The sequence below is a fragment of the Microcebus murinus genome, chromosome 8 (genome assembly GCF_040939455.1).
Source record: "Microcebus murinus isolate Inina chromosome 8, M.murinus_Inina_mat1.0, whole genome shotgun sequence".
NCBI lineage: Eukaryota > Metazoa > Chordata > Mammalia > Primates > Cheirogaleidae > Microcebus > Microcebus murinus.
Window position 1 is genome coordinate 94307738 of NC_134111.1, and position 25664 is coordinate 94333401.

Genomic DNA, 25664 nt, shown 5'->3' on the forward strand with positions numbered 1-25664 from the left:
CAACTCATAATTTTAAGGTCAATTTCTCTCCCTGCAGAAAAGAAAAATTGGGGTATCTCTGTATTTTCACTTTAGCTTATTTCTATTTGGAATCTTTTTTGAATTGTTGCTGTTAATGCTTAAATAAATTTGGCATGAAAAAGAAAATTCACAAAATCAGCATTATTTTAATACTATTGTAAATAATCTCTTAAACGCCAACAGGGTAAATTTAGCCCCTTGTGTGTGTGTGTGTGTGTGTGTGTGTGTGTGTGTGTGTGTGTGTGTGTGTGTGTTTATCCACAGTTAGGGGTCGGAGGGAAGAAAGAGTGTTCAGTTAATCTGGACCTTGAAGAAAATAGGTCGTTTATGGTGTCTTTATTTTTGTTGAAATAAGCAAACCATTTTTCAACTTCCATACTAAACAAACAACAATCTATTGAATGACTATACATAAACAAATATGGAAAGTACCTGTTAAAACATCTAAAACAGAATTTCATAGGTTATTTCTTCTTTATATCCCTGTAGTCCTATGAAGCTGGGAGTATGAAATGCCCTAAAACAGCAAGTTTCCACCTCCAGACTTCAGCTTCCCTTAGTCTGTACATCTTGGTGGTTACAGGGACACTAAGGTGAGGAGTCGGCAACATCCACGGTACCAGTGGTTGGGATCTTGTACGTTGCACATCCCCCAATCACAAATGATCCATCAGGGTTTCTAAAGTACTGAATTAAACTGGTTTAGACGAAAGGCATTTTTCCAGATTAGTTGTTGGAACAGTTGATAATCTTAAAACCCATCCTTAGCTTTGGAGAAGATGGGCAGGAGCAGGTGGAGGGAGTTAGTCTTCTGCGTTCCCAGCCACCGCTGCCAGCTCTGCGACCAAAGGCAGCATCCCTCCCAACATTCCATTTGTTCCAATCCTTATCTTCTCCAAATCCTCCTTTTCCTCACTCCTTGTGTAAGCTCCAGGAGGGCAAGACATTTTGCCTGTTTTGTTCACTGCTATAACCTCAGCACTTAAGAGATTCTTTGTTGAATTTATTGAATGTGAGTATATATATGTGTGTGTTCGGAGTGAGGATGTGTGATCGGTGTGTGGGAGCACATATGAGGGTATGTGTGGTGTGTGTGTAGTGTGTCGGCATGCGTGTGTCTGTGCATGTGTGAATGGTGTGATGTCTGAGTGTGTTGGGGTGAGTGGATGTGTGTGCGTGCACATGCGTATTGGGAAGCATGGCGTTTGGACACTGTGAAGGAGGAAGACTGTCATGTGGATCTAACAAGATTAGAGGATAAAAATAACGAGAAAACTATATTGTAGATACATCATATGGTAAAAAAGATAAATGCTCATCCTAAAACATAGCGCAGACTGAACTCCCGGGGCCACTGTATTTGCCCTGGGATTTGACTGCAGCTGTATCAACAGAGTTTGGACGATCTATGGCTACCAATTCGAACCACGTACAGACGGAGGGAGGAAGTATAGATACATAGATGGGACAGGAAGTGGTCGCTTCCCATGTGAAGTATGATAGAGCCTATTTAGATCTTATTGTTTACAGTTTACATTTTTAATTCCTTTTGAAATTCCTCCTTCAAGTTGCTTCTTTTATGTTACTCTATTAGAAAAGAAACAGTAAATAAATGCTATTGAAAGTTTAGAGTAGAAGATTAAGAATCACGCTTTAATTGAGCTTTGGGGATTATTGCTAGATTTCAGTTACTGGGATGACTTTGTTTCTTGTTTGGGCAGATAACTCACAAATATACAGTGTGACTTGCTTTGTTCTCAGGGAATAATATATGTTATAATCCACTGGGAACATCAGAATTTTCTTTTTCTAATTCAAAAATTTTTCTATGTTATGGCTGTTATTTAATAAAATTTTTATACAAAAAAAAGATGCAAGAGATTCCTCTTTCTTATTGTCTACCTAGAGTCTCCATTATTTTCTTGCCTTTTTTTTTTTTTTTAAATAGCTGCTCTAAAATACTTTAAGTTTGATGGAGAGTAGGGTAACATGGCTCAAAATAAAGCTTGCAATAAAGTAAAATGTAAATAATAAGATTTAAATTTGGTTTATCATACTTGACAGGTGAAGCGACCACTCCTTTTTCCATCTATGTAAACTTATTGTCCCACTAAGATCACTGCTCTGTGGCATAACAAAATAAAGTGAATGCTTTGCTGATTTAAGAAGCTTTTTTTGTTACAATGGTTAAGTTCCTGGAATGTGGGTTCAGGTTTCCAATAATAATAATGACATGGCAGCTTGATTAATAATGCCATATGGCAAAGACAGACCCCAAAATACATAAGCTAATCTTCATATGCAATATTTGACACTGGGAATTTATCCAAGTGGGGTAATAAAAGCTGCCTAATGGTGTGTCCAGTGCCTATGAGTGATTCCTGATGATCTCTAGTTACAAAATGATGTCGACTCTTTACTAAGACAACTGGGGCTGAATCAGGCTCATGGAACCATGTGATAAATCTGAAACATTATTTTACAACGCGTGCAGCTACTGCATATCTAATTACCTGTCACAGAGTACCCAAGGTATAAGAAAAGAAATACATGTATAATGCATGCCTCCCTTGTATTTTGTTATAATACTGGAGCATTTGTCTGAAAAAAACAGGAGGCTTCCACCAGTTTCAACTTTAAAAATCGTGGCGCTCCAATTCATTTAAAAAACTCTTTAATGTGCCTCACTGAAGCAAAAATAAATTGATCAAATAAGAAGAAAATTATAAAGAATCATATTTGGTAAGGGTATTAATATGGTTACAAAGAATTTCTTTTCTGAGAATTAGATGTTTTCAGACCACTACAAATTGCCTTGGCCACAAGAGACTTCCTGTTCTCTTTTAGAAACCCTCTGGTCTACAATTAGTATAGCTCAATAGCATGAAACGGATCTGAGACTACACTGGAACCCAGTTCAGTTCAGAAGAACTGAACTTCTCTTTTGGGGGTAGGGTTTTATAAGGAGCCTATTGTCTGGAGATCAGGCATTTGGAAATTAAAACTGTCATGAAGTGATGCATGCAGGCCCACTTTTGTAATTTCAGGTCTGTTTTATTCAGGCATCTTTGCCTGTGGTCCTGTCACCTTCTGGCTGTTTCCACCCTGCAGTGGGAGGGCTTTGTGGTTTTGTTGCAGCCACCATTCTGCCAGCTACGCTAGCTACAGAAGACTCATTCCACGCACATTGGGGCCATTTCTCAATTGTCTAAAGGCTATTGTCAAAGTCTGAAAAAAAGGGATGATTTTCCTCCCCTGGGCTTAGAAAAGTTTCTTCTGACAGTATTGTAGGTTCCAGCTGCTCAAAAAAGAGGACAAAATGATGATGTTGACAGTAATCAATCAGCCCAAGTTGAGAAGTCAAAAAGCCTCACAAGAGGAACGATTAACTAACACTTAGGATTAATTCCAACCTCAGCACACGTTGGAAAGTAATCTTCACCTTAATTTCTCAGACACCAATATTGCCTTTTATTCTATTAGAGAAGATTCTTACATTACATTAGTTGCTTGAGAAGCACTTTTTACCACATTCAGAAGAATTTTACTGCTGTGATTTTATCTTAACTTTTTAATACTTTAGTATTAAAGAGAATATCACTTCAGTACCTTCATTGTACTTTAAAGAAAAGGCTCTTCTTGTTTTGTTGGAGTTAAACTGATTGGGAAATGCACAAATAATGAACAGTTGTCCATAACTGAATAGTAGCCATCACCCAACCAACTCAAGCATGGAGGCTTAGCATTATAGTATTTAAGCATACTTAAATATAATTAAGTATATATAAATATAGTAAACATACAAATGCATAAGAAGTTGTTCAAGGTGTTTTACTCTTGGACTGACAAACTACTAAGCAAGTCATTTCACTTCTTTTGCTGTGACTCATATTTCAGGCTCCAAAATGTTTCTCACTTCCTCAAAGGAGGTGAGGACAACACATTCTACATAAGGAAAAATGTGAGCATTAATAAAAACAAAGTGCTCCAGTAACATAAAGACACTTATTGCATCAGAATTTCCCCTCGGCAAGGACTCAGAGGCGGAGGTCTGAACTCACTATTCAAGAAGGCACCTACCATGATGGGCTCATTCCTGCAATGGACTTTGCCCTCGCTCCTCTGACTCTCAGAAAATCCTCTTCCTTCCTCATTCTTTCCAAATCTCAGGTTTCATATAGGTGCTACCTCCTTTTGAAAATCTCTAATTCCTCCAACATACATTTATCTTCCCTGAACTCTATTAATTACGATGTGTATCATACACGAAGTCTGGAGCTTAATTATAAATATTTTAGACCCAAAAGCTCTGCTGCTGATGAATTCTGCCAGTCATTTTACATGTGTGTTGTGTCATTCATAAAGCAAGCCACACTAAATCTGCTTCAGGAATAAAATGTAACAATTAATGAAATAAGTTCTGCCACATTCCTTATTGTTCCTTTGGTATGTTTTTGTTTCTTCCTTTTAAATAACAAAGAACTTGAAAGCAGACATGTTTTTATGATTCGTCTGTATCCTTCCTCTGGGCACCTATCGACCATGGCCTCCACCCTAATACGTAGAACAACCTGAATAACAGTGTAACTGAAATATAATCGCATACCATAAAATTCCTTTTTTTAAAAGTAGAATTCAGTGGTTCTGAGTGTATTTACAGAGTTGTACAACCTTCACCACTATTTAATTTTAGGACATTTTCATCACCCCCAAAAGAAACCCCATATCCACTAGCAGTCACTTCCCACTTGCCCTTCACCCCAGCCTCTGCCAACCACGAATCTGCTTTCTGTCTCTGTGGATTTCCCTATTCTGAACATTTCATATAAATGGAATCATACCATATGTGGTCTTTTGTGACTGGCTTCTTTCACTTAGCTAATGTATTCAAAATTGATCCAAGTTGTAGCCATGTGTCAGTATTTCATTCGTTTTTATGGCTGAATAATAATATTCCATTGTATGGATATGGATAAACAAAATGTATTCATCAGTTGATGGATATTTAGGTTGTTTCCAGTTTGGGGACATCGTGAATAATGCTTCTGTGAACATGCATGTACAAGTCTGTGTGTGGACTTACATTCCTAGTACAATCAAACACAGAACAATCTCCACATATGTGTACTGAAATGAAGCAAGTAACTAGAACTGCTTCCCTATAGCACTAACTTTCTAATAGCTTCAGTCCCTGTGGGGTTTAGGTAGTTAATATTAATATGTCCCCTAACTTATGCATCTTGAAGCATCTGGCCCAAAAGCATGCCGTTTAGACAGGCACTAACAGTGAAAGTCAAGGTGCTTATGTTTGATTTCTGTCCTCATGATTGCTCTACATCCTGGAACAAGAGCCTTTCCAAATCTTAACTTCATTAGCTTGTAAATGAGAGGAATATTATAACTCAGAAAGAATCTAATTCGACAAAGACTATCACTTAGCTTTCCCACTGCAAATCCATTGTTCCTGCATTAATATTATGAGACATTTACAGCTTGCTTTTTAGGTTCAGAGGCCATAGATTAAAAAGAGTTTGAGATTCCTATAAAATATTAAGCTGTGTCTCAGGAAAAAAAAAAAAAAGAAGAAAACTTATGACCTTTCTGCTTTGCAATTTAAAATATATTAAAGTCTTTCTGCTTCCTCTCCTAGAATGACCCATGTGGTTTATTCTGGAAGTCCCCATACACCAGCTGCTTTTTATAGCTAGAGACACATTACAAAAAGAACAAGCCATCAGTATATTATGAAATCCACCATTCACTCAATTTTAATAGCCAATGAAAATTGCAGGATGCACTAGAGTGCCCTGGGACACTAAGTGTGACCTGCTGATGTGAAGATGGAATTTGTGAAGATAATGTCACTCTTTTGAGAGGCGATTTCAGTTGTGTGACACAGAGCTTTGACTTTGAAAATAACACTGCCCAGTGTTGAAAGTCTAACTGTTCAGGTGTAAGGGCTGCTTCTTGTTCATACTGGTACCTCAATATATACAGCTTAGATCACCAAGTGGTCCATGAAGGTAAGTTTAAGTAGAGGAGTTTTGGTGGCGTGGGCAGTATTGAAATACATGTGATGAGTGGTCTTCCTACACAGTGTGCAGTATTTACAGCTTTCATACATCAGAACTTTCTTACTTAAGGTTTTCTACCTCCTAGAAATGATTCCACCCCAGGATTTTACATTTTTTGCTCAGCAAGAAACTCATTTCTGGCTTTCTCACCTTTTGTTCTGTTATTTTGCATCAGCCTCTACTTAAGTGAACCATTCGACAGTGTGATTCAGTATGTCCTTGAAACTGTTCTTTTCAGCCCTAGCTTTCTTTTCTCTCTTTCTTTGCCTACTTTACTGAGTCACACACTTTGGTGACTAAGTTCTTTATTTTTTCAGTCTTACCACCAGCTTCAAAAAGAAAGATGAGAAGAATACGAGTAGCAAATGCAATTTTTGAAGTCTTAATAGTATATGTTTTTGCAATGAATGGGTTACTAATAAATGCATCTATGCTGCTTGTCCCCAGCAAATCATTCTGACACAAGTAGTGCAGAATTTCATACTGCTTAGTCCCAGAACCCACGCACCAGAGGAACAGTCTCTACCTGGTGCACCAAGATGAAGGCAAATGCTTCACCTTCAGTTCCTTAACTTGGAAGAAGACTATTTTAATTCAGGGTTCAACTATTTCTATTGCGTGCCCATGAACCAGACATTGTGTTGGGTACTTGAAATACAGATATGAGCTGATTTCTCCATTGCCTAGTAACGGAAAGCAAGTCAATAAGTGAGTGAATAAATACATTCAAGTGTTAGGTGGAGGAAGATAACCTTTGTTGACATCAGCCAAGTACCAGGCACTGTATAAGAAGTGATCATGTTCTTAGTGCTGTTTATTAAGGTGATATGTTGAGATGTGTCAAAGAGGAAATTATGATACTAAAACCATTTTCCTCCTCAGCAAGCAAAGCCAATTACTTCATTCTCTTTATTCTCGAGAAAGAATTTCATTTGAGAATGGCCTTTTGGTTCCTCGAGATACTCAAAGCATCAAAGTTATATTCTAAAATAATAACCTGCATGTTTCTGAAAGACGATTCATGAAATAAATATTTATTTTCCATCTGCTTTGTGCCAAGTGCTGCTTTTGTTGCTGGGACTCTCACAAGGATCAGGACAGAGGACATCCCTGTCCTGCTGGAGGCTACAATCTAATGGCGGGAAACAAGTGACAGAGGAGTGAGAAAGGAAACTGAGATCTTTCCCAGTGGTGACAAGAGCTACAGAGAGAAGCAGGTGGGGTGATTGGATAAAATAGCTCAGGGTGGGTGTGGGGCAATTCAGGCTGGAAGTCAGGGCTGCTTCTTTGAAGAGGTGACATTTGAACCGAGTCGTGAAGGGAAAACAGGAACAAGTTGTGTAGAGAGCAGAAAGGCCCTATCGAGGGGATAGGCATGGAAATTTAGGGAACGGAAGGAACGCTGGGTATCTGTGCAGTGACCAAGGGAAACAGGGCTAGCAGATGAAGGGCTTGGGGATCACAGGAACCAGATGACAGAGATGGGGGGGGGAGCCGGTTCCGACTCTGGAGGCAACAGGAAGCCGCTGAGAAGTCATGATCAGGGGCGTGGCATTATCTGATTTGTGCTTCTAAACGCTTCCTTTGGATACTGTATGCCAATGAATCAGAGCAGGGTGAGGGAGAGCAGGTAAAAGGCCACTTCTGGGGGTCCAGGCAAAAGAGTGTGACGGAGGCCAGCAGAGTGAGTACGGAAAAACTTAACGTCTATGTTCCCAATGCAACAATACTGCTCGGTAAATCATCATCTTTTCAGTGTACCAAGTACCAGATGACAGCCCTGTTTCTTGATATTTCTGAACCATAAGCACTCTAAATCAACTGGCTTTCTCATCCATATAAGGCCATGAGCTCCTTAAACACAGGCCCTTTGCTTCTCTTGTCAGTCTCACGGGTCTAGGAAGTGCTGTTCTATATTCGGCACCTTGTGGGTGCTGAATAAATATTGATTAAACAAACCAAGTAATGAATCACGTCTGCTGCAAGTGTGGGTGCTTGGTAACGTGAAAACATAGAAGTGGGATGGATTCTCCAATCTGCAGGGCAGGAACTGGACTAACGACATTTGGAGGGAGGTGGGGAGAGTTTGGAGCTGCTGCCCTCCTTCCATCCCATGATGCCCTGGGATTGGAGCAGTCATTCTACTACCACTTCCTGCTGGCTGAGTGCAGACTGTCCACACACACCCCAAAGGACCCTTACCCCTGGCTCAAGGAGGAGCTGAGAAATGATGCACATCCCAGGTGCACAGAAGTTGGCTGTTGGTGAGCAATACCCCTAAAACATGACGTAGGCTGTGGATGGAACAAAAAGCATCAGAGGACATTCAAAGAAGTGTCATTTATGCTACATAAATAGAGTGAGAAAAAAAACGAAACAGAAACAAATGTAGTTATAATGTATAGCAGAGATTGGCCCCTTTTTCTATAAAAGGTCAAAGAGTACTTAAGGCTGCATGACTCTGTTGCAACTTCTGGAACTTTGTTGCAACTCTGCCTTTGTATCGCAAAAGCAGCCATTGACAATAGGTAAATGAATGTGTGTCAGTGTTCAAATAAAACTTTATTTATAAATATTAAAATTTGAACTTCAGATAATTTGCATATGTTTCATATATTTATTTTTTTCCTTCAACTATTTAAAAACATTAAAAAAAACATTCTTAGCTCATGGGACATACAAAACTAGACAGCAGGCATTCATGTGCTGAAGTTGTAGAACAGGAAAGAGGGAGAGCAATCTATCTGAACATTATTCAAAAACTCGTAATTTTATGTAGAAATAATATTCAATACTATCATTTTGTTTGTCAGTTGCTTAATGCAAATGAAAATTTAGCCATTTGTGGGACATGACATTTTGTGATAATAAGGATTTATTATCAAATAATGGCATCAAATATCCCTGAGCATCAACTAATTGGAAGCTACTCTCCCAACTGGCCTCCCTGCTTCCTCTGTGCCCTGTCATATGTTCCTCACACAGGGGCCAGATGAGTTTCTACTAATACATGCCAGGTCATTTGTTTCCCTTCTTAAAACACTGCAGAGACTTGCCCCTTGCCACTTGTGTTGAGAGTAAGATGCAAATGCCTTATCTTGACCAGCCACACCAATCTCCAATCTCAGAGCTCTCTGGGGCCATTCTACCAACTCTTCCTCCAGCCTGAAACACGCCTTCCTGGGTTTCTAGCTTGGCTGTTCCTCCTTGAGAATCCTGAACTCAGCTCAAATGTCGCCTCCTCAGAGGGGCTGTCCTTGACCTCTCAGCCCAAAGTAGCTCTTTTCCCTTAGTTTTTATCACACTGACCTATTTTCTTTTCTTCATAGAGCTGATCTTTATCTGAATTATCTTGTTAATTAATTTGTTTACTTATTTTTTTCTCTGACTCCTCCTACCAAGAGATAATTTCTGTCTAGTCACTGCTGTGTGACAGAACAATGTCCAACACTCGGTATTATTATTATTATTGTTGTTATTATTATCATTTTTGAGACAGAGTCTCACTTTGCTGCCCAGGTTAGAGTGAGTGCTGTGGCATCAGCCTAGCTCACAGCAACCTCAAACTCCTGGGCTCAAGCGATCCTGCTGCCTCAGCCTCCTGAGTAGCTGGGACTACAGGCATGTGCCACCATGCCCAGCTAATTTTTTGTATATATATTAGTTGGCCAATTAATTTCTTTCTATTTATAGTAGAGACAGGGTCTTGCTCTTGCTCAGGCTGGTTTCGAACTCCTGACCTCAAGCAATCCGCCCGCCTTGGCCTCCCAGAGTGCTAGGATTACAGGCGTGAGCCACCACGCCCAGCCCAATACTAGATATTATTTACGTATTTGTTGAATGAGTAAAGGAAGGAAATAGTTTGGGGTATGCTTGAGAATGGTGTATTATAGAATTGTGCTAGTATTTTAGCACATAGGGCTGGGGTGGGGGAAGGGAAGACCACAGCCTTGAGAAATGAGCTAGGACCGATTTTGGAGAAGGCCTTGCTAAGGTGTTTGGACTTCATTTGGAAGGCAACAGGGAGCCACAGAGGGTTTTAAGCAGGTGCAGCATAGTAGTTCAATGTATTCCTTGGAATGTTCACACTGGGGAAACAAAGAGTATATTATTATACACTCCGTTACACCATTAAGGATGGCCAAGGCCAAAGAGTAATCAGAGACAATCCTCAACTTAAATGAGTACAGAAAGATGCCAAAGAATAAATTCAAATTCATTGCAAATATTACATCTCATCTACATTCCTCCACTCTCTTTTTGAGATAGGATGCCTTCGAGTAGTATTTGACACATTTCTGGATGACAGAGCTAGAAGGAAAGATGCACGTTTCATGATTTTTGGTGCTGTTTGAAAGAGGCTGTTTGTCAGGTTTACCTTCAGTCTGAAAAAGGAAAATGAGGATGTGGAATTAAAAAAAAAGTGATTCAACTTTAGGCTTGCAGTTCAAGCCCTAGTGGCTTGGTTCAACTACGGAAATGAGATTTCTGTGTGAGACAAGCCTCTCTCTAAATGTGCCACACTAAAGGAGAAGCCATTGAAAAATTTAAAAAACAGATTGAGAGAGTTTCTTTTTTCCTGTTTACAAATTTGTCTCCTCTTCCATTATTTTTCATACTTGGAGCAGAAAATTACGAACTTCTACCTATCTTCTTTTTCATGAATGCATGGAGGAAGGTAAAAAAAAAATTAACCCTTTAGAAGCCAGACACCAGATTTGCCCCAACGTTGAGAGAGAAAACCAAAGTTTGAGGCTATTTGAAGAAAGTGTGGGTACTGAAGCTTACACTCCCTGACAGGGGTTTTCACAGCCAGTAGCTGTTTGCAGGGTTACCCTTGAGCTGCCTTGTCACCTACTTTAGGATGTTGAAGTTTGTGATGTCTAAGACTAGCTTTCTTTTAGGAGAAAAACCAGCAAAGTTTATCAAATGCCCAGTGAGATCTCTGTTTGCACACTTAGATATTTACCAACAACTTAAAAATTTTTAAGATGACCACAAATAGAAGAATTGAATGTCTGGGACATGCAGGTGCTCACCATCCTTAACTTTATTGTACTTGTCCCCAAAAGGCATTTCCTTTTTATTTATTTTCTCTACTGCCCTCAGGAGCAATCTATGTGCTGGTTGGCATTGTCCTAAAGGGGACATATCTCAGAATATAAATCCTACCTGTCTTTGCCCCAAAGCTTCAACATCTCCTTAATAAAGGCAAATCAAGATTAAGGGTGATTCTTAAGAATTGCATCTTTTGGGCCAATAGATTCCTGCCTCTGCCATTGGTTGGTTTCAGTTGCTTGGAAGCTTTCACTTAGAAATGGGCAGAGGGAGGAAGTGCTCTGTGAGTCCAGGTGAGGCGGTGGTTAGAAAGGGGGACATTGGCGGGGACAGCATCCTGTGCTACCTCTGTCCCAGTGGCTACTCCCTCATTGAGCCTTCGATCCTCCAACCTGAGGAGGCCCTTGGGTACGTTCTACTGCTGGATGTAGACTGTGATGCAGGGTGGCCACAGGAAGAAGCCTGAGCTCCCTGAATCTATGGGGAGAGACAGAGACCCAACTTACAGGGCCCTCTTGAATTTAGATGGTGTGAGATGGAAGACTTACTGAAAAGTCGTCACTGGGGAAGAACAGGAGATCTTGAAGAGAATCATTCCGATAGGTCTTTTCGAGTTCTTCGATGACAGTTTCATAATCCAAAGGATCGAGAAGCCTAGGCTTTTCCTGCTGTAGAAAAAGAAAATATGATATTAATGACCTGCAGGTACCATCTCCCTTCTTCTCCATGCCTGATTGGATTTCATTTCTTAGTTATCACAGAGGCTTTGACATTGCACAGTCCTGCCAATGGAGTCACACAGACTCCAGGAATTTAGGGCAAAGCCACCTAACTATTATTTCTAGATGTGAAATGATTTGAGAAGATCCTGAAATATTTGACATCTCCCTCAGAAATCCAAGCTCTTCATATCACGTCCCCAGGGCTTAAAATATCCCGCCCTGTCACATCCACAGAATAGACATTTATATAAACTTTATCTTTGCCAGCTGGACAAGGTGGCTCCCACCTGTAATCCCAGCACTTTGGGAGGCCAGGGTGGGAGGATCGTTTGAGGCCAGGAGTTTGGGACCAGCCTTATCTTCATCTTTATCTTTGGCAATGTGAAGAACGACCTCTGCTCACTTGCTATAGTGCTATGATGATCGTCATAGCTGAATTAGACACTTCCTTGTGGGTTCTATGTGTGTCAGTTTTAAAATGTTGGCATCTTGCTAGCAATCAAGGTATCACAGGCTGTCTTAATTGTCACTGAAGCATGGATCCTGTGTCAGGATTAATTTCTTGGCTTTGAGCCTCTTTGGCTCTACCGACAGAAGCTAGATCATTTTCATATAGAATCGAATGACATAATTTTTATGTACCTAATGTGGTGAAAATGGACAAGTGTGACAAAATAGATGGATACCAATTCTGCATCAAAATCCTGAAGCCAAGAGGAAATGCACTCCCCTCCAAGAAGCCTCCCATAGTGCAATAAATAAATAAATAAATAAATAAATAAATGCTAGAGGAAGAAGCGTTCACCCATATGAACCCCATTCATAAATAGGGTTGACATGTTTGCTCCAAACTATACATAAATTATAAGGTGAGCAAAATGGACATTCCCCCTCTCCCTGCCTGCGGAAGAAAACAAATAAAACAGAAAATCAAGGGCATGGTCTGAGACCTGTAGCCCTTTTGATGAAGGATTTCTACACCTAAATGAAAAGGGGTCATCCTCTGGGTTAGTTTTGGGCTCCTAGTAGCTTGTGTGATCACCATGAAATTTGGATGCTAAAGCGATCTCATAGGTGAAAAAAAAATATTTCTTTTTCACTTCAATGACAATAGACATTTTCCCTGGAATCCCTCAACCCCCCATCTCCCCATACCCCCATTTGCCACTCTGCCTCATTCTGCAGAGCACACAGACTTAGCTTTGATTTCTAAGGCTTTCTTTGGAAGACCTCTGCTGTAAAGCCCTAGAAACTTCCATTGACATTTAAATAATTGCTAATGGGCTTCTCAAAGTAGCAGTCAATATTTGTTTTGATGATTTTCCAAATATAAAAAATAAAACAAAACAAAATGTGAGGCTCTCCATGCACTTTCTGCATTGCAAAAGAAAAAGAAAAAGAAAAAAAATTCATTTCACAAATGCTTGAGTAAGCTAAGGGCAATGTAAGGTGAATGTTTTCTCTGGAAGGCCCTTCAAGTGGCAAGATTGAGCAAATAAAAATACAGACTCCACACAGTATTTGGACCAAACAAGAAATTTAGTTGACTAACTTAATCTATTTAACGAAAGAACTATGAAATACTGAATATTTTGAGGTAGAAGATACAGGCACACTATGGCATGTCTTGTGTAGTTTAAAAGAAATCTTTCTAGAATCCCTGCTTTTTGATATTATTATTTTATTTAGACATATTTTAAGTTTCAATTCCTTATTTTTCAGGCAAAGGTTAATTCCAAGGATTACAAATTGATAGCTTAAAAGGCAATTGCAGGCTGCAGATGTTTGGTTTGATGCCAACTTTTGCTTTATTTTTAATTGGCTTTGAATGTCTTTAAGTAGTGGGATTTCACTCCAGTTCAGCTGCAGGCCCCAGCAGTTTTTATCTATTACCTCTTTCTTACCCTACAGCATCACACATTTATGTCACCAGCTCTGCCACAGAGTTGATTGTTTGTTTAGGTACCTAAAATTTCTTTAGCTTAAGTATACAGTGCTCTTCAGTACTCATAGCAACAGAACCTGATGTAGCTACTAATTTTTCTTTCCCTTCCTCACACTGTGGTGAGTAGAAGCATGAGAGTATCACTTTAGTATGTTGCAATTCATAGGACTGAAGGCAAATGACATAAGGAGGTTTTAAGAGGGCTTCTACAATCTGCTTCTCACTATCTTTCAAATTTTATCTATCATTAGTCCCAAACTTGATCATTAATTAAGAAGCTGGAGACAAGAAAATATTTCAAAGAAGATCTTTCACTAGGGTCCAAATACTACCTAAAATTAATCCCATCTCAGTGAGTACAACAGGCAAATCAGAGCTCCCAAGTCATGGGTTGTTAATAAAACCACAGAGAAACAAAATCCTAAGATCCCCTTAATACACCCAATAAAATTGAGAGCCTACAAACATCTCTGGGAAGACACAATTTTATGTATTCATTTCGGGCTATGACATAACAGCCAATTAATGAATGATATTTATTAGGTCTTCCCTGTTTAGAATATTGCACTGAGATTATTTTGATATGTGGCTGCAAAACCCAGTAGATCTGCTTCATATAATTTACTAAGTTTTGGCCTCTAGGGGAATAGATTGGTGAAGTTTGATCTTTCCAGGTAATTTGTTAATTGATGTATAACATTCAAGATATTCAATGTATCATAATTTTGTGGATATAAAGTTTAAAAAGTAATAGGAATGATATATGCCACAGCACATAGAGCCTGGGATTTGGCCAAGTTTGTCACAGATGCTTCATGCATTTGCGATGGTGAGAGTTCAGGCTATACAACCGGTAAGTTCTCCCCAGACCAAGGGAGCTGCATGCTCAATGCTTTGGGCGAAGGGACAGATGTATACAAGGATGGAGAGATCAATGAATTTCTTACTACCGCTCTGTGTAGAGATGTTGAGTGAAACTGGGAATGTAGTAGCATTGATTTACAGCTTTAACAAGGGCTGGGTTGTCCCTCCTGAATTTAATGTGCCTGTTTCTTTTGGAAATGCACCAACAGGGATAAGGTATGTGCCAAGACTACCCTGAATTGGATTGGTTTTTTATAGTGCTTTTTACTCTTACTCTCTTTCTCTCAAATGACTAATGAACTTCATTAGCTATTCTAAAGTCACTTTGCATGGGAAAAGGCACCCCCAGTACCTGTTATTATGCATCAGGGCTGGTGGTGTACTGCAGTGGTACCAAGAGGCCCCAATGCTTACACAGTATGAAGAGATTTGTTTGATCTAGTTCCCCAAATCCACAGCTCCCCTCCCGATCAACTTCACAGTAGAAGGATGGGCTCCTGCCATGAAACCAAATCCTTTCTTCTCTACTGATTCCGTAACTTCTCATGGCACACCAACGTGACATCTGCGCCCAACGGTGTGAAACTGCCATGCCTGTCATAGTCCCAGAATGCCAAGGGCCATTCAACTGGTTTGAAACATGCAGACTGCCCATGTCTCAACTAAAGATTTTAATTTCAAGAACACAGTAATCCATTACAGAAAGCTGAATTATTCTCATTGTTATAATTCAAAATCAAAGAAATGACACTGAAAGAAAATAAGCACCTGAAGTACATATCACTGAAAAATTATATATGATTAAATTACCAGCCTAGATATTTCTCCAGAAAGGCAGTACAGTCTAACTAAAACATAACCTAGACTATCCAGTCTTACTATGGGAAAGTCCAAAGTTTAAGGGAGAGTGTGATTACAGGTTTCCTATGTTAAGATGCAACAGCAAGTGTGACATACACTGTAGAACCAGAATCCAAGGTTTCCAGTTCTGGCATTGTCACTTATGGACTGTGGAACTTTGGGCATGGTAATGAAAATCCCCATGCCTTAATTTCTCCATCTGTAAGATGGCTTAGTTATAGCTCTCTCATAGGATTAAATGAGGTAGTATTTGTTAAGCCTTTAGAAGATCACCACCTGTAGTACTCATTACCCAAGAGTTGAATAGGTAAAGCCAGTGGATTTTAAATTTTCACTAGTCAGGGATTTAAAATACCTGTATTATAAGTTTAATGTCTATAAAGAGCAAATAGTAGGCACTCAAATAAAATATTTGTGGAATAAATAAGTTCACAGTTTTTCATCTAGTTCCAAGAATGACTTCTGGGATCTTGTATCTTAAAAAACAAGCATGCATATAATCCAATATTAATACAAGGATGTCTTTTCAACTTTATCATAACAAGATGGAGAAAATTGTGTTCACCTTAATACCAGGGGGATAAGAAAGGGAGGTGGGCTAGTGGAGCCCAATAAGTGAAGATACCAGAGCTGCTGTTTAAAAAAAGTGGCTTATATTTTTCAGAGAACCATGTGTAGTGGAGAGAGCCCATTAATGCTGCAATGGGCTTTGGGAAGGGCAATGAAACTAGGATAGGGGTTAATCAATGAATAGCTGTGTAGTACATGCCAGGAATTTACCGAACTCTCCAATCCTTTAGGAGAGTTAGTTAACTCAAAACATTTTGTACAAGATTTCATTTTTTTTGAAAATATGAGGAGCCCAGGGTTCATGATCAAGATGGCAAGAATTGCTACAAAAGAAAAGATAAAGGATACAACCTCAGAAGGAAAGAGGTCAAGGTCATCTTGACAATGGTTCCAGATATACACACACTATGACACTAGAGTTCAAATCCAGAATGCCAACTAGTAAGGCTAAAAGGGGAAGACCAGCTAAAAATAGGAAACAATAGATCATCGTAGATAAGGAATGATTAGGAAATTATGGCACTACCACCCTAAGAAACAATACGTGCCCTTTAAAACTGAGTTTTTTGAAGTTTATAATAATCAATAAAAGTGAAAATAAAAGTTATACAATAGAGCAACTGCACAAGATTCAAAAAAATTTAAAGAAAAAAATATTAGAGATATAGATCCAAGTATTATCAGTTATTATGTTTGGGCAGGACTGATATTTAGGATTTTGCTACTTTGATTTTTCCACATTCTCCAAATTTTCTATAATGAACGTGTATTTCTTTCACCACAGTGAGATGATGAACTTGGTTTCTCAAAACCATCATGTCTTCCTGGAAACACCGGGGAGTTATTTGATTTTAAAATTGTTTCCCCTTTGAAAATCCACCAGAGAGGGAGCCTAAAAAATTCACAGTGAGACTTCACATAAAAGTTGAACCATTAACAGCTTCACAAGTAATTAAAAAAAAATACACAAAACCCTGGGGAAAGGAGACCAGGGAAAATAATTACAGATTATGTATGTGGTTCTAGAAGCTAATGTCAGCAGAGGAGGGAAGCACAATTAGCAATTTAATAACTAGTGTATTATTATTATTTTTTTAGCTCTTCAGGGAACCATAAACATCTAGTAAGTTATTTAAACACCCACATGCATTGGTCATTGTTGCAAAGGCTTAGAAGTAAGAATCTCCAGTTGGAAGTCCCAGGTCTGTTCCCCCTACCAGCTACATAACTTGGACAAGTCATTAGAGACTTAGCTGACATCCGGATAAATGGCAAAAGGTCAGTGTTATTATAAAGATCAAGGAAATGGAACATGTGAAAGTGGTACATGAATCACCAAATACCAGACAAATATAGATTTGCTTTTATTTGAAAATGACTGAATATTAACCTATATGTTTTACCCAGAAACATATAAAAACCAAGTCAAACCAATCATCCAATCAAGACAATTACACTAAATTCTTCCTGTACCAGGAACTATGCCCATGCTTCTATATTTATTTTCTACATTTCATTTCAAAAACTCTGCCAACCAATGATTCTAATGCAGGCAAAAGAAGTAATAATACAAGGAAAAGTACTGAAATAAAAAAAAAAAGGGCCATTTCCCCTCCCAGTACTACCTGAATCCAATCAGGCTTCTCTATCCCCTGTTGGGAAAAAGGAAGGCAACCTACCTAATTATGTATATCAGCAAATTGAAAGTGGCTTTGAAATTCTACCTTTTATTTTCCTTAAGAAATGGCCTAGAAAATATTTTCATGTATTTATACTTGCAGATGAAAAGAGAAGGATTAAATTTAGGATTGGTTTAGTATTAAACTCATTAGCTTTGCAAATGGAAACATCTAAAGGACAATCAGTGTTGTAGATACTCAGAATTTCTTTCTGTAGCTCTAACATACACACAGATACAAGGTGAACTTGTCAACGCTGAGGGGCTAATCAGGAGAAGGGACTGATGGAATGAGGCAGAGAGAGCAATCTCTGAGCAAATCCCTCCTGCCTGACGACCTATTCAGGCTGTAAATGTTAAGTGTAATTAGCTAGCCAATTAGTGACTCATCATTGGGGTTACTCTAGTTTTGTCTATCTGAATTAGTTATTCTTGGCACTGCTTTTCAGAATATCTGGTCTTTTCAAGAAACGTGATAAAAGGAGTTTTCCCTCTGCCTTTGAGAAGTTTCACATTCTTTCTGTGATATGCAGTATATTCCGTGATGCTATCTGGGATTTTCTCACTCTTTCTCAATCGCCCCTGTCCTTTCTAGATATCTGAATCTTTACTCTCAATATTCATAACACAATTAATCCTGTATCTGAATGCCTTCTTCAGTGTGCAAACTATCACTCTGGTTAATGACACATCAAATCAAACACACAAAAATAGATATTTTGTTTAGGACCAATAGAGTAGGCTCTATTAGAGTATCCCATGATACTTATTTAAAAATTCTCTTCACGTCTTGGCATGCAGACAAGCAAATAACTCATAGTGATGACCCACAGGGTCTTTTGAGAGACCCTAAAAAGAATTCCAATCTTGAGATCTCCAAAACACATCAGAAATAACACAGCTGTTAACTAATTTCAGTGTTATGAAGATAATGGATTAAATTTCTCAGAAGAAACAGAAGATCTACATGACACATGGATTCTTTAGACCTTCACTTAATCTGGGACCTTTTGGCCTTAGTGTAATTGGACTGGAACCAACTCCCACACTATTTGTGTTTAAAACAAACGGGAAGATCGGAGAAAGTCCAAACAGCTGCATCTACAGCCACAGCTGTCAGCCTGTGGTCCTGCGACAGCCTTTCATCAGAGGGAAATTGCACTGGACAACCTCTCAAATGTTTGAGATCCAGAAAACGGGACCAGTTTTTCTCAGCAAAAAGGAAATGATTAAGTAAGAAATAAACCATCGTATACCGACCCTTTAACCTTCTCTCTGTCTTGAACCACACAGTTTCATGAGAATGGAAAAACACTAGCTAAATCAAAGTTAAGAACAGCACAGCTGGGCAAACTCAGATTAAGCTGAATTTGGAACTGGTTCCCTTGGTAACAGAGATGGACGGATGCAGATCTCAGAAGAAATCAACCAGTAGTAACTCTTTGAATGTCTTAGTCCATTTCAGTGAAATGAAGCAGGTTAAAGTTGATAAAATATAAAGCCCTTTGCAAATAGAAGGGATGATTAGTTCATCATAGTCAACACAAACATGATAGTTAGAAAAATAAGAATTTTCTGTTTTGTTAACTTCATTAGTAAAAGCAAGGATACAAATAAGCCTTACAGGATTTATGATGTAAGGTATACTTTTAAATTGAATTCAGGCCTTTGCGGTCTTATTTTCTTTTTATTTCCTAACCATATATATCGCTTATAAGTACATCAAAGCTCACACATCTTTGTACAGCAAATGAAAATAAAAAATTAAAAGTGGCTGCTTCCCTGTGTAATACTGGTATTTGTAAAGAAGTAGAAAATTTCCAAGAATATCTAAGTCAAATTAAATTACATGTCTCATTTAGCTTTCTAGAAACACTTGAATGATAATAAATATAGTTAAAAATACATCACAACTCAATTACGAGGCTGCCTGACACCAGTGAAATTAATGCCTTAGAGCAAACTGTGGGGTATTTTAGATTAATTTATATGAAGTCTGTGATGAAAGCTGCCACCAGCTTAACCTCTGATACTATTTTAGTACTTTTAACAGTCACACAAACGAACTTTCACTTGCAGGTCAAGTGGGATGTGTGTGTGTGCACACACACAAATGTAAATAGTTCTGTCAACAATATGCATCCTGTATTTTCAATAAATCTTACCATAATGATATTCAGCCCATTCTTTTATTTGCTTTCTTACATGTGGCTATTTAAAATTGAATATGTGTAGTGCACATTTGTTGTTTTTTGGCCTACACAACACCCAACCTGCTTTCTGTGAATGCTAGCATTTTAATTTTCTTTGGGGGACTTATTTCTCTCCCCATTACCATAAGGAGCAGTCTTGGTGGGTCTGATTATTCAAAGGGTCCTGTTTTTCTGGGGTCAATGGCATGTGATTTCAGTGAGGCCCATTCAACATTCTCCCCTGTCCCAGAACTCTAAATCTTGAGTGGAAGGATGCAAAAGTTGAGAAAAGGATTGGAACTTGTTCATTTCTGGAGCTGGACTCGTGTGAGACTGTCCATTATTTCCCATCACCAAAACCACATCTCTATTTTCCACTGTCCTGAGCTTCTCTAAGTCCACTCCTGGTTCTTTCCAGAGCCTGTTTTCCCATCGTTCCTTCTGCCCCCTTCTCTGGACTGTGCCTGTTTAATGGAGTATGTTTCTAATACTTGCAACTAAAGAAATCTAAGGGGATATAATACAAGGAGCAGCACCTAGAAAAAGGGACTTTTATTTCCTCAATTTATGTTTATTTGGATTTGAATGTTCTTAAAGGAGGACCTGTTGTAGCCACTGACTCCTCTCTTTGAAGTACAGGAATTCAGGCTTAGTAAGTAAACTCCTGAGTTACCAATGCAACTCTATCTCATTAGGTGAAACCCTTCTGTGAACCATCTCATTCTGTGAAAAGTACATCATGCATCATCATGCATCCTGGGAATGGGGGACTTAAGTACCTTCTCAGTTTTTAAGAAGATTCATTCAGTGCAGACTGGATCTCTAATTTTCCACTAAGCCTAACTCATTTAACTCATCATTCTCCTATGATACCAGGACACCTGGAAACCAAACAATGAGTCACATTTGCTTTCAGCGCTGACAGTCACATGCTATAATTTTGCTTTCCATAGGAGGTAGGTCCCCGGTGCCGTTGGAAGAGCTGGCAGACCCCTCGTGTAGGATAGACCAGGCTTCTCTAAGCCATTGCTGGCTCCAGATCACCTTTCTTCCTTCTGCTATTTTCATCTTAAGAGTCACATTTGCTATCTATGTCATAGTAAGAGTAATTCTTATGTGTTTGCTTGTAGAAATATCATAGTTGAGCCAAATAATTTAATAATGATAGCCACAATAGATCCTACCATTTTTATAATTTACCCCATAAATGGTAATAATAGTTATTATTTTTCTACTACTAATATCATTATCAATGGCAAAGATCATCATAAGTATTTGACATCTTATCTCATTGCATACACACATCAATGCTAGAAGAGATCATCATTGCTTTTTTGTTTTTAATAGATGGGGAATCTTGGATTTTGAGGACTTAAGCAACTTGGCCAAGTTGATGGAAGAACTGATTATTTCAACTCAGCTCAGTTTGAAGCTGACAGTCCATTCTACTCCTCTCCACCCCATAAGCAAAGAACATGGGTTTGCAGAAACAGAAAACAGAAAAGTTTTTTTCTCTCAGCTTGTTGGGAAGATTCTGGAATAGAGCTATAGTTCAGGGTACTGCTTCTGCTTCCTTTGTGAGTTTCTGTAGCAAAGACCATCAGAAGGTGAGGGGCTGATGTGAACTCACGGTGCACCTCAGGGAAGAACTGGTAAGGCAGAAGACAAAAACATATTTATAGGAGAGTAAGAAAGATGAAGAGAAGGGAACGAAAAGGCAGATTTCGGAACCATATAATGAGTGCTAATAATGCCTAATAATGCCTGTGTCAGTCTCCACAATGGGAATTGTCATTAGTTGAGGGAATCTTTAAAATCAAGAAGTTTTTTTTACCACTGGCATCATCCAGGAAATAGAGTTGCGGGGACCATGACCTTGCTTCGTGTCCATGTTGGTACTCCCCTTCTCTAACAAATGGTCCAGCTCATGTGCACTTAACTGGCTCTCTCCTGGTTTAAGATTTCTCCCTCCCTTGACCGTCAGCCTGGAGGAAAGTCAGGTCGTTCTTGGTTAAACTGCAAGTACCTCTCCCAAGTCCACTTTGGAAGCAGCTCTCTGTGGCTCTCCGGCACCTGAGCTCCCTTTTGTTGCAGCCTATGCCCAGAATCTTCTGACCTGTGTTCATCTGTAATTCTTAGGCAGATCAAGTTTCAATGTACACTTCTCCATTTCTTGGACTGAGTTCAGATCCCCTGCCTACTCCTGCTTCTTTGCTTTCTTCAACCTGTTCCTACGTAATGTTCATCCCTGCTTTCTATTATGTTTTGACCCTGAGTCAGTCTCACTTTATCTTTCCGGGAAACATCATCCTGATTCCTGGGACTCCATCCTGTACTTCCTTTCAGATAATGGGCTCATTACACAATGGCCTAAATAGGCAATACCCTCTGAATTTCTGCATGAAACTAAGAGTAATAGCAGGTGATGAAGCATGGATCACCAGGGAGGGAGGCGGTTCCCATTAACATGGAAGACTAAAGGACAAAAAACTGACTTCAAAGACAACAGCACAATACAATATAAAAGGGCATATGAAGGAGATATGTTAAAGCCATTCAGATTAGATCCTCTCTCCATAGTTTTCACTTTCATTTTCCTATGACGGTGCTAATTGGCACTTTAAAGAGGAGAGGATGGAGTTTCATGCATATCCAAAGTTGTCCAAATATTTCAAAATCTTGCAGATTAATGATCCACAAGCCAGTAACAACTTAAAAAAAAATCACATCTATTTAAATTGACTTGCATATTTTTATGACTATATAGATGATTGATATAATAATTCAACTTAATCTTGTTTTTAATCTTTCCAAATTAGAACATACAACTTAAGAAAGAAATTATCTTTTTATTGACTTCCTATGCACCAGAGATCATACGGAATGATTTTAGTTAAAAAAATAGAAAGGCAGTTACAAAGAAAGCCAGCAACTGCAGAATACTACACACATTTAAAAAATTAAGGGAAGTACTTTTTGGTGATCTAACATGTAAAGTTCATTTCCTTGAACTTTTTGCATAACAAAATTATACTCTGTCAATTATATGTTGTCTATGATAAATGGATTAAAATATGTGAAGGCATTTCTTAGACAATACATTTGAAAACAGAATTAATAAGGGAAATTTCTTACAATTTAAAAATCCAAAAGAGTAAAATATACAGCTTCAAACAGAATTTGAATAAAACAGAATATACAAAATTGTCAATCTGGATCAAGAGGGTATCAAGTTTAGGTTGTATAAAGGAAGGAAGTCACAGAGTTCTGGATAAGCATTCTAGATTACTATGAAATTAACTATTTTCTAAATATGCCTTAGAACAAGAAATGACTTAATGAGTTTAAAATGTACATGATCATTATAATAACAGATAATCTATAATAAATGATCTTTGTCATTTTTTCTCCTTTCATCACAATATATGAGTACATCCAACAGTTCAAAGGAAATTATTGTTTTCTCCTCTTGACTTTAGGCCTCATCTTCATCTGTTGGGCATTTTGTCACTTGACTGCTTATTCCTTATCACCATCCAAATAGACTGCAAAGCCAGTGTAGGGATTTTGGTTTAGAGTTTAGAAAGCTTAGCTGAGTGTGCTGTGGAAAGTTCAAGCTGGCTTTGGTTGGGTCAAAGAGAGAGATCTGGGATTGCCCAGCACTCAGCTTGATGCAATTCAGAAGTCTGTCTATTGAGAGGTTCTGATACCAAAAAAAGGATCCCAGGAACAAAGTGTTTCCTATAGACCAGTGGCTTCAATTGTTGCAGTCATTGGAAAACTAATCTCACTGTCCCTTTTCCCTTGCCCTTGGACATGGAAATATTTTACTTGGTTTTAATAATACTACACAACACTTGTAACTCTCGTAACTTTTTACAGTGTTCAAACCATACTCAGAAGGCACATTATCAAACTTAATTCTAATAAGCAATCTTAGGACAGGTATTATTATAAATAGTTTTTCAGAAGAGAAAACTGAGGCTCAGAGGGATTTAAGTAACCTACTCAAGGTCGTATAGATGGTAGGTGAGAGAGTCAGAATGACTCCCTGCTCCCCACCCCAAGAAATCGGTCTCCAATCCTAGTCCTCTGATTTCTCTCGTTTTACTTTCTTAGATTCCAAAATGAAAATCACATCTCAGGACATTACTCAAGACGGGGATTAAACAATCCTGTTCTCAATAGAAGAGGCAACTTGTGCAAGTAGATATGCCTATCTTAGGCAGACCAAAAGCAGGCAGCGGCAGCAGGAAAGTCCCCCGTGTGCCTCCCATAGAAGAATGACAGTCACTGTATGAATGATCTTAATTAAATTTGAATGCATCGCTACTGAATGCTGCAGGGAAACACCACATCCTTACTGGCTGCTTTTCCCATAGTACTCAGTAGCAATACATTCAAATCCAATTAAGATCATTCATAGAGTGATTAGCTTCATTATACGGTGAGACACCAGGGACTGTGCTCTTGCCAACACTGTACGTGTGGTCTGCGTAAGATAGACATGTTCTTCTCCTGTGTGTTGTCTCTTTTATTGGACAAAAGAAGTAAATCTCAGGGTGACATAACCCACGGTACTTCTTAATTCCATGGAAAGAAATGTAGCAAGCAAATTATGTTTTCTCGACTGGTCTAAAGTTTAAAATAATCTCAAACCAAACAAACCTTTGAAACAGTTATCCTATTTTAACAGGTTGGTGGTAAACAACTGATGAGGTCCTTACTGGGCCAGTTGGGAGGGCGCAACTGAGCTCCTATTTCCGGCCAATGAAGAGGAAGACATTAGACCCAGATCTCTGCATATTCGAGTTATCAAATACTGGGTGGAAAAGACCCAGGCGACAACCCACGGGAGCAGGGTTGAGGGGCCCAGTTGTGTTATCTCACCGATGGTGGACACACACGCCTGAGATAGAAACTGAACAAACAACAACACAGCACCAACCCTGTGAGCCAGACCCCTAATACATTCTATGCATGTTAAATTAATGCCAAGTAATTGTAAGTACAGAGACAGACACTATTAACTGAGTGGCAGTATACTTGTACTTGATTTTGGTCTGTCAAAGGCTGAGTGACTATTCATTAATTTTGTTTTTCATATGCATAAATAACTATTCATATATATATATATATATATATATATATACACACATATATATAAAGCTGCCTCTGGTTTTAGATTAAAGATATTTATATGAACAAAGATTCTTTCCCCCCAGAACAATCGCTCTCAATCAACCACTCTCCTTGTCCAGGGGACCTCTGGCAATCTTTGGGGATGGTTTTGGTTGTCACAACTGGGGAGGGTTTGCCACTAGGAAACAGTGGATAGGGGCCAGAAATCAGCTAACCATCCTCCAATGCCCAGGATAGCCCTCCACACAAAGGAATTTTCAGACTCAAAATAATAACAGTACTGAAGTTTAGAAGCCCTATCCTGAAGAAAGCAAGCAAAGCTTGAACCAGCCTGTAAAATGAAGCTACCCGAGAATGTTGCTGCAGCCATTTATCATATACAGCGGGCCTTCCGCATTACAGGAGAGTCACCGACACGCTCTAGCGACTGGCTCTGATGTCCAACTGTCAGTACTGCTTACAGATAGAAATGGAGAGTGCGATAAGAAGTACTTGTATGCAGAGCTCTCATTTTGTTTGCAGACAATAATGAGGCAG

The 25664-nt window shown here is 38.8% G+C and overlaps 1 protein-coding gene across 9 annotated transcripts in view; it reads right to left on the minus strand.

Moving 5' to 3' along the window:
- Positions 1–25664, minus strand: part of DOCK10 (dedicator of cytokinesis 10) — a 246665-nt gene that overhangs the window by 127578 nt on the left and 93423 nt on the right. For all 9 annotated transcript variants that reach the window (XM_076005985.1, XM_012749382.2, XM_076005984.1 and 6 more), the window contains one exon: positions 11702–11821. In XM_076005985.1, coding sequence (XP_075862100.1) covers positions 11702–11821 — 120 coding nt within the window. The remainder of the gene's footprint in view (positions 1–11701; positions 11822–25664) is intronic.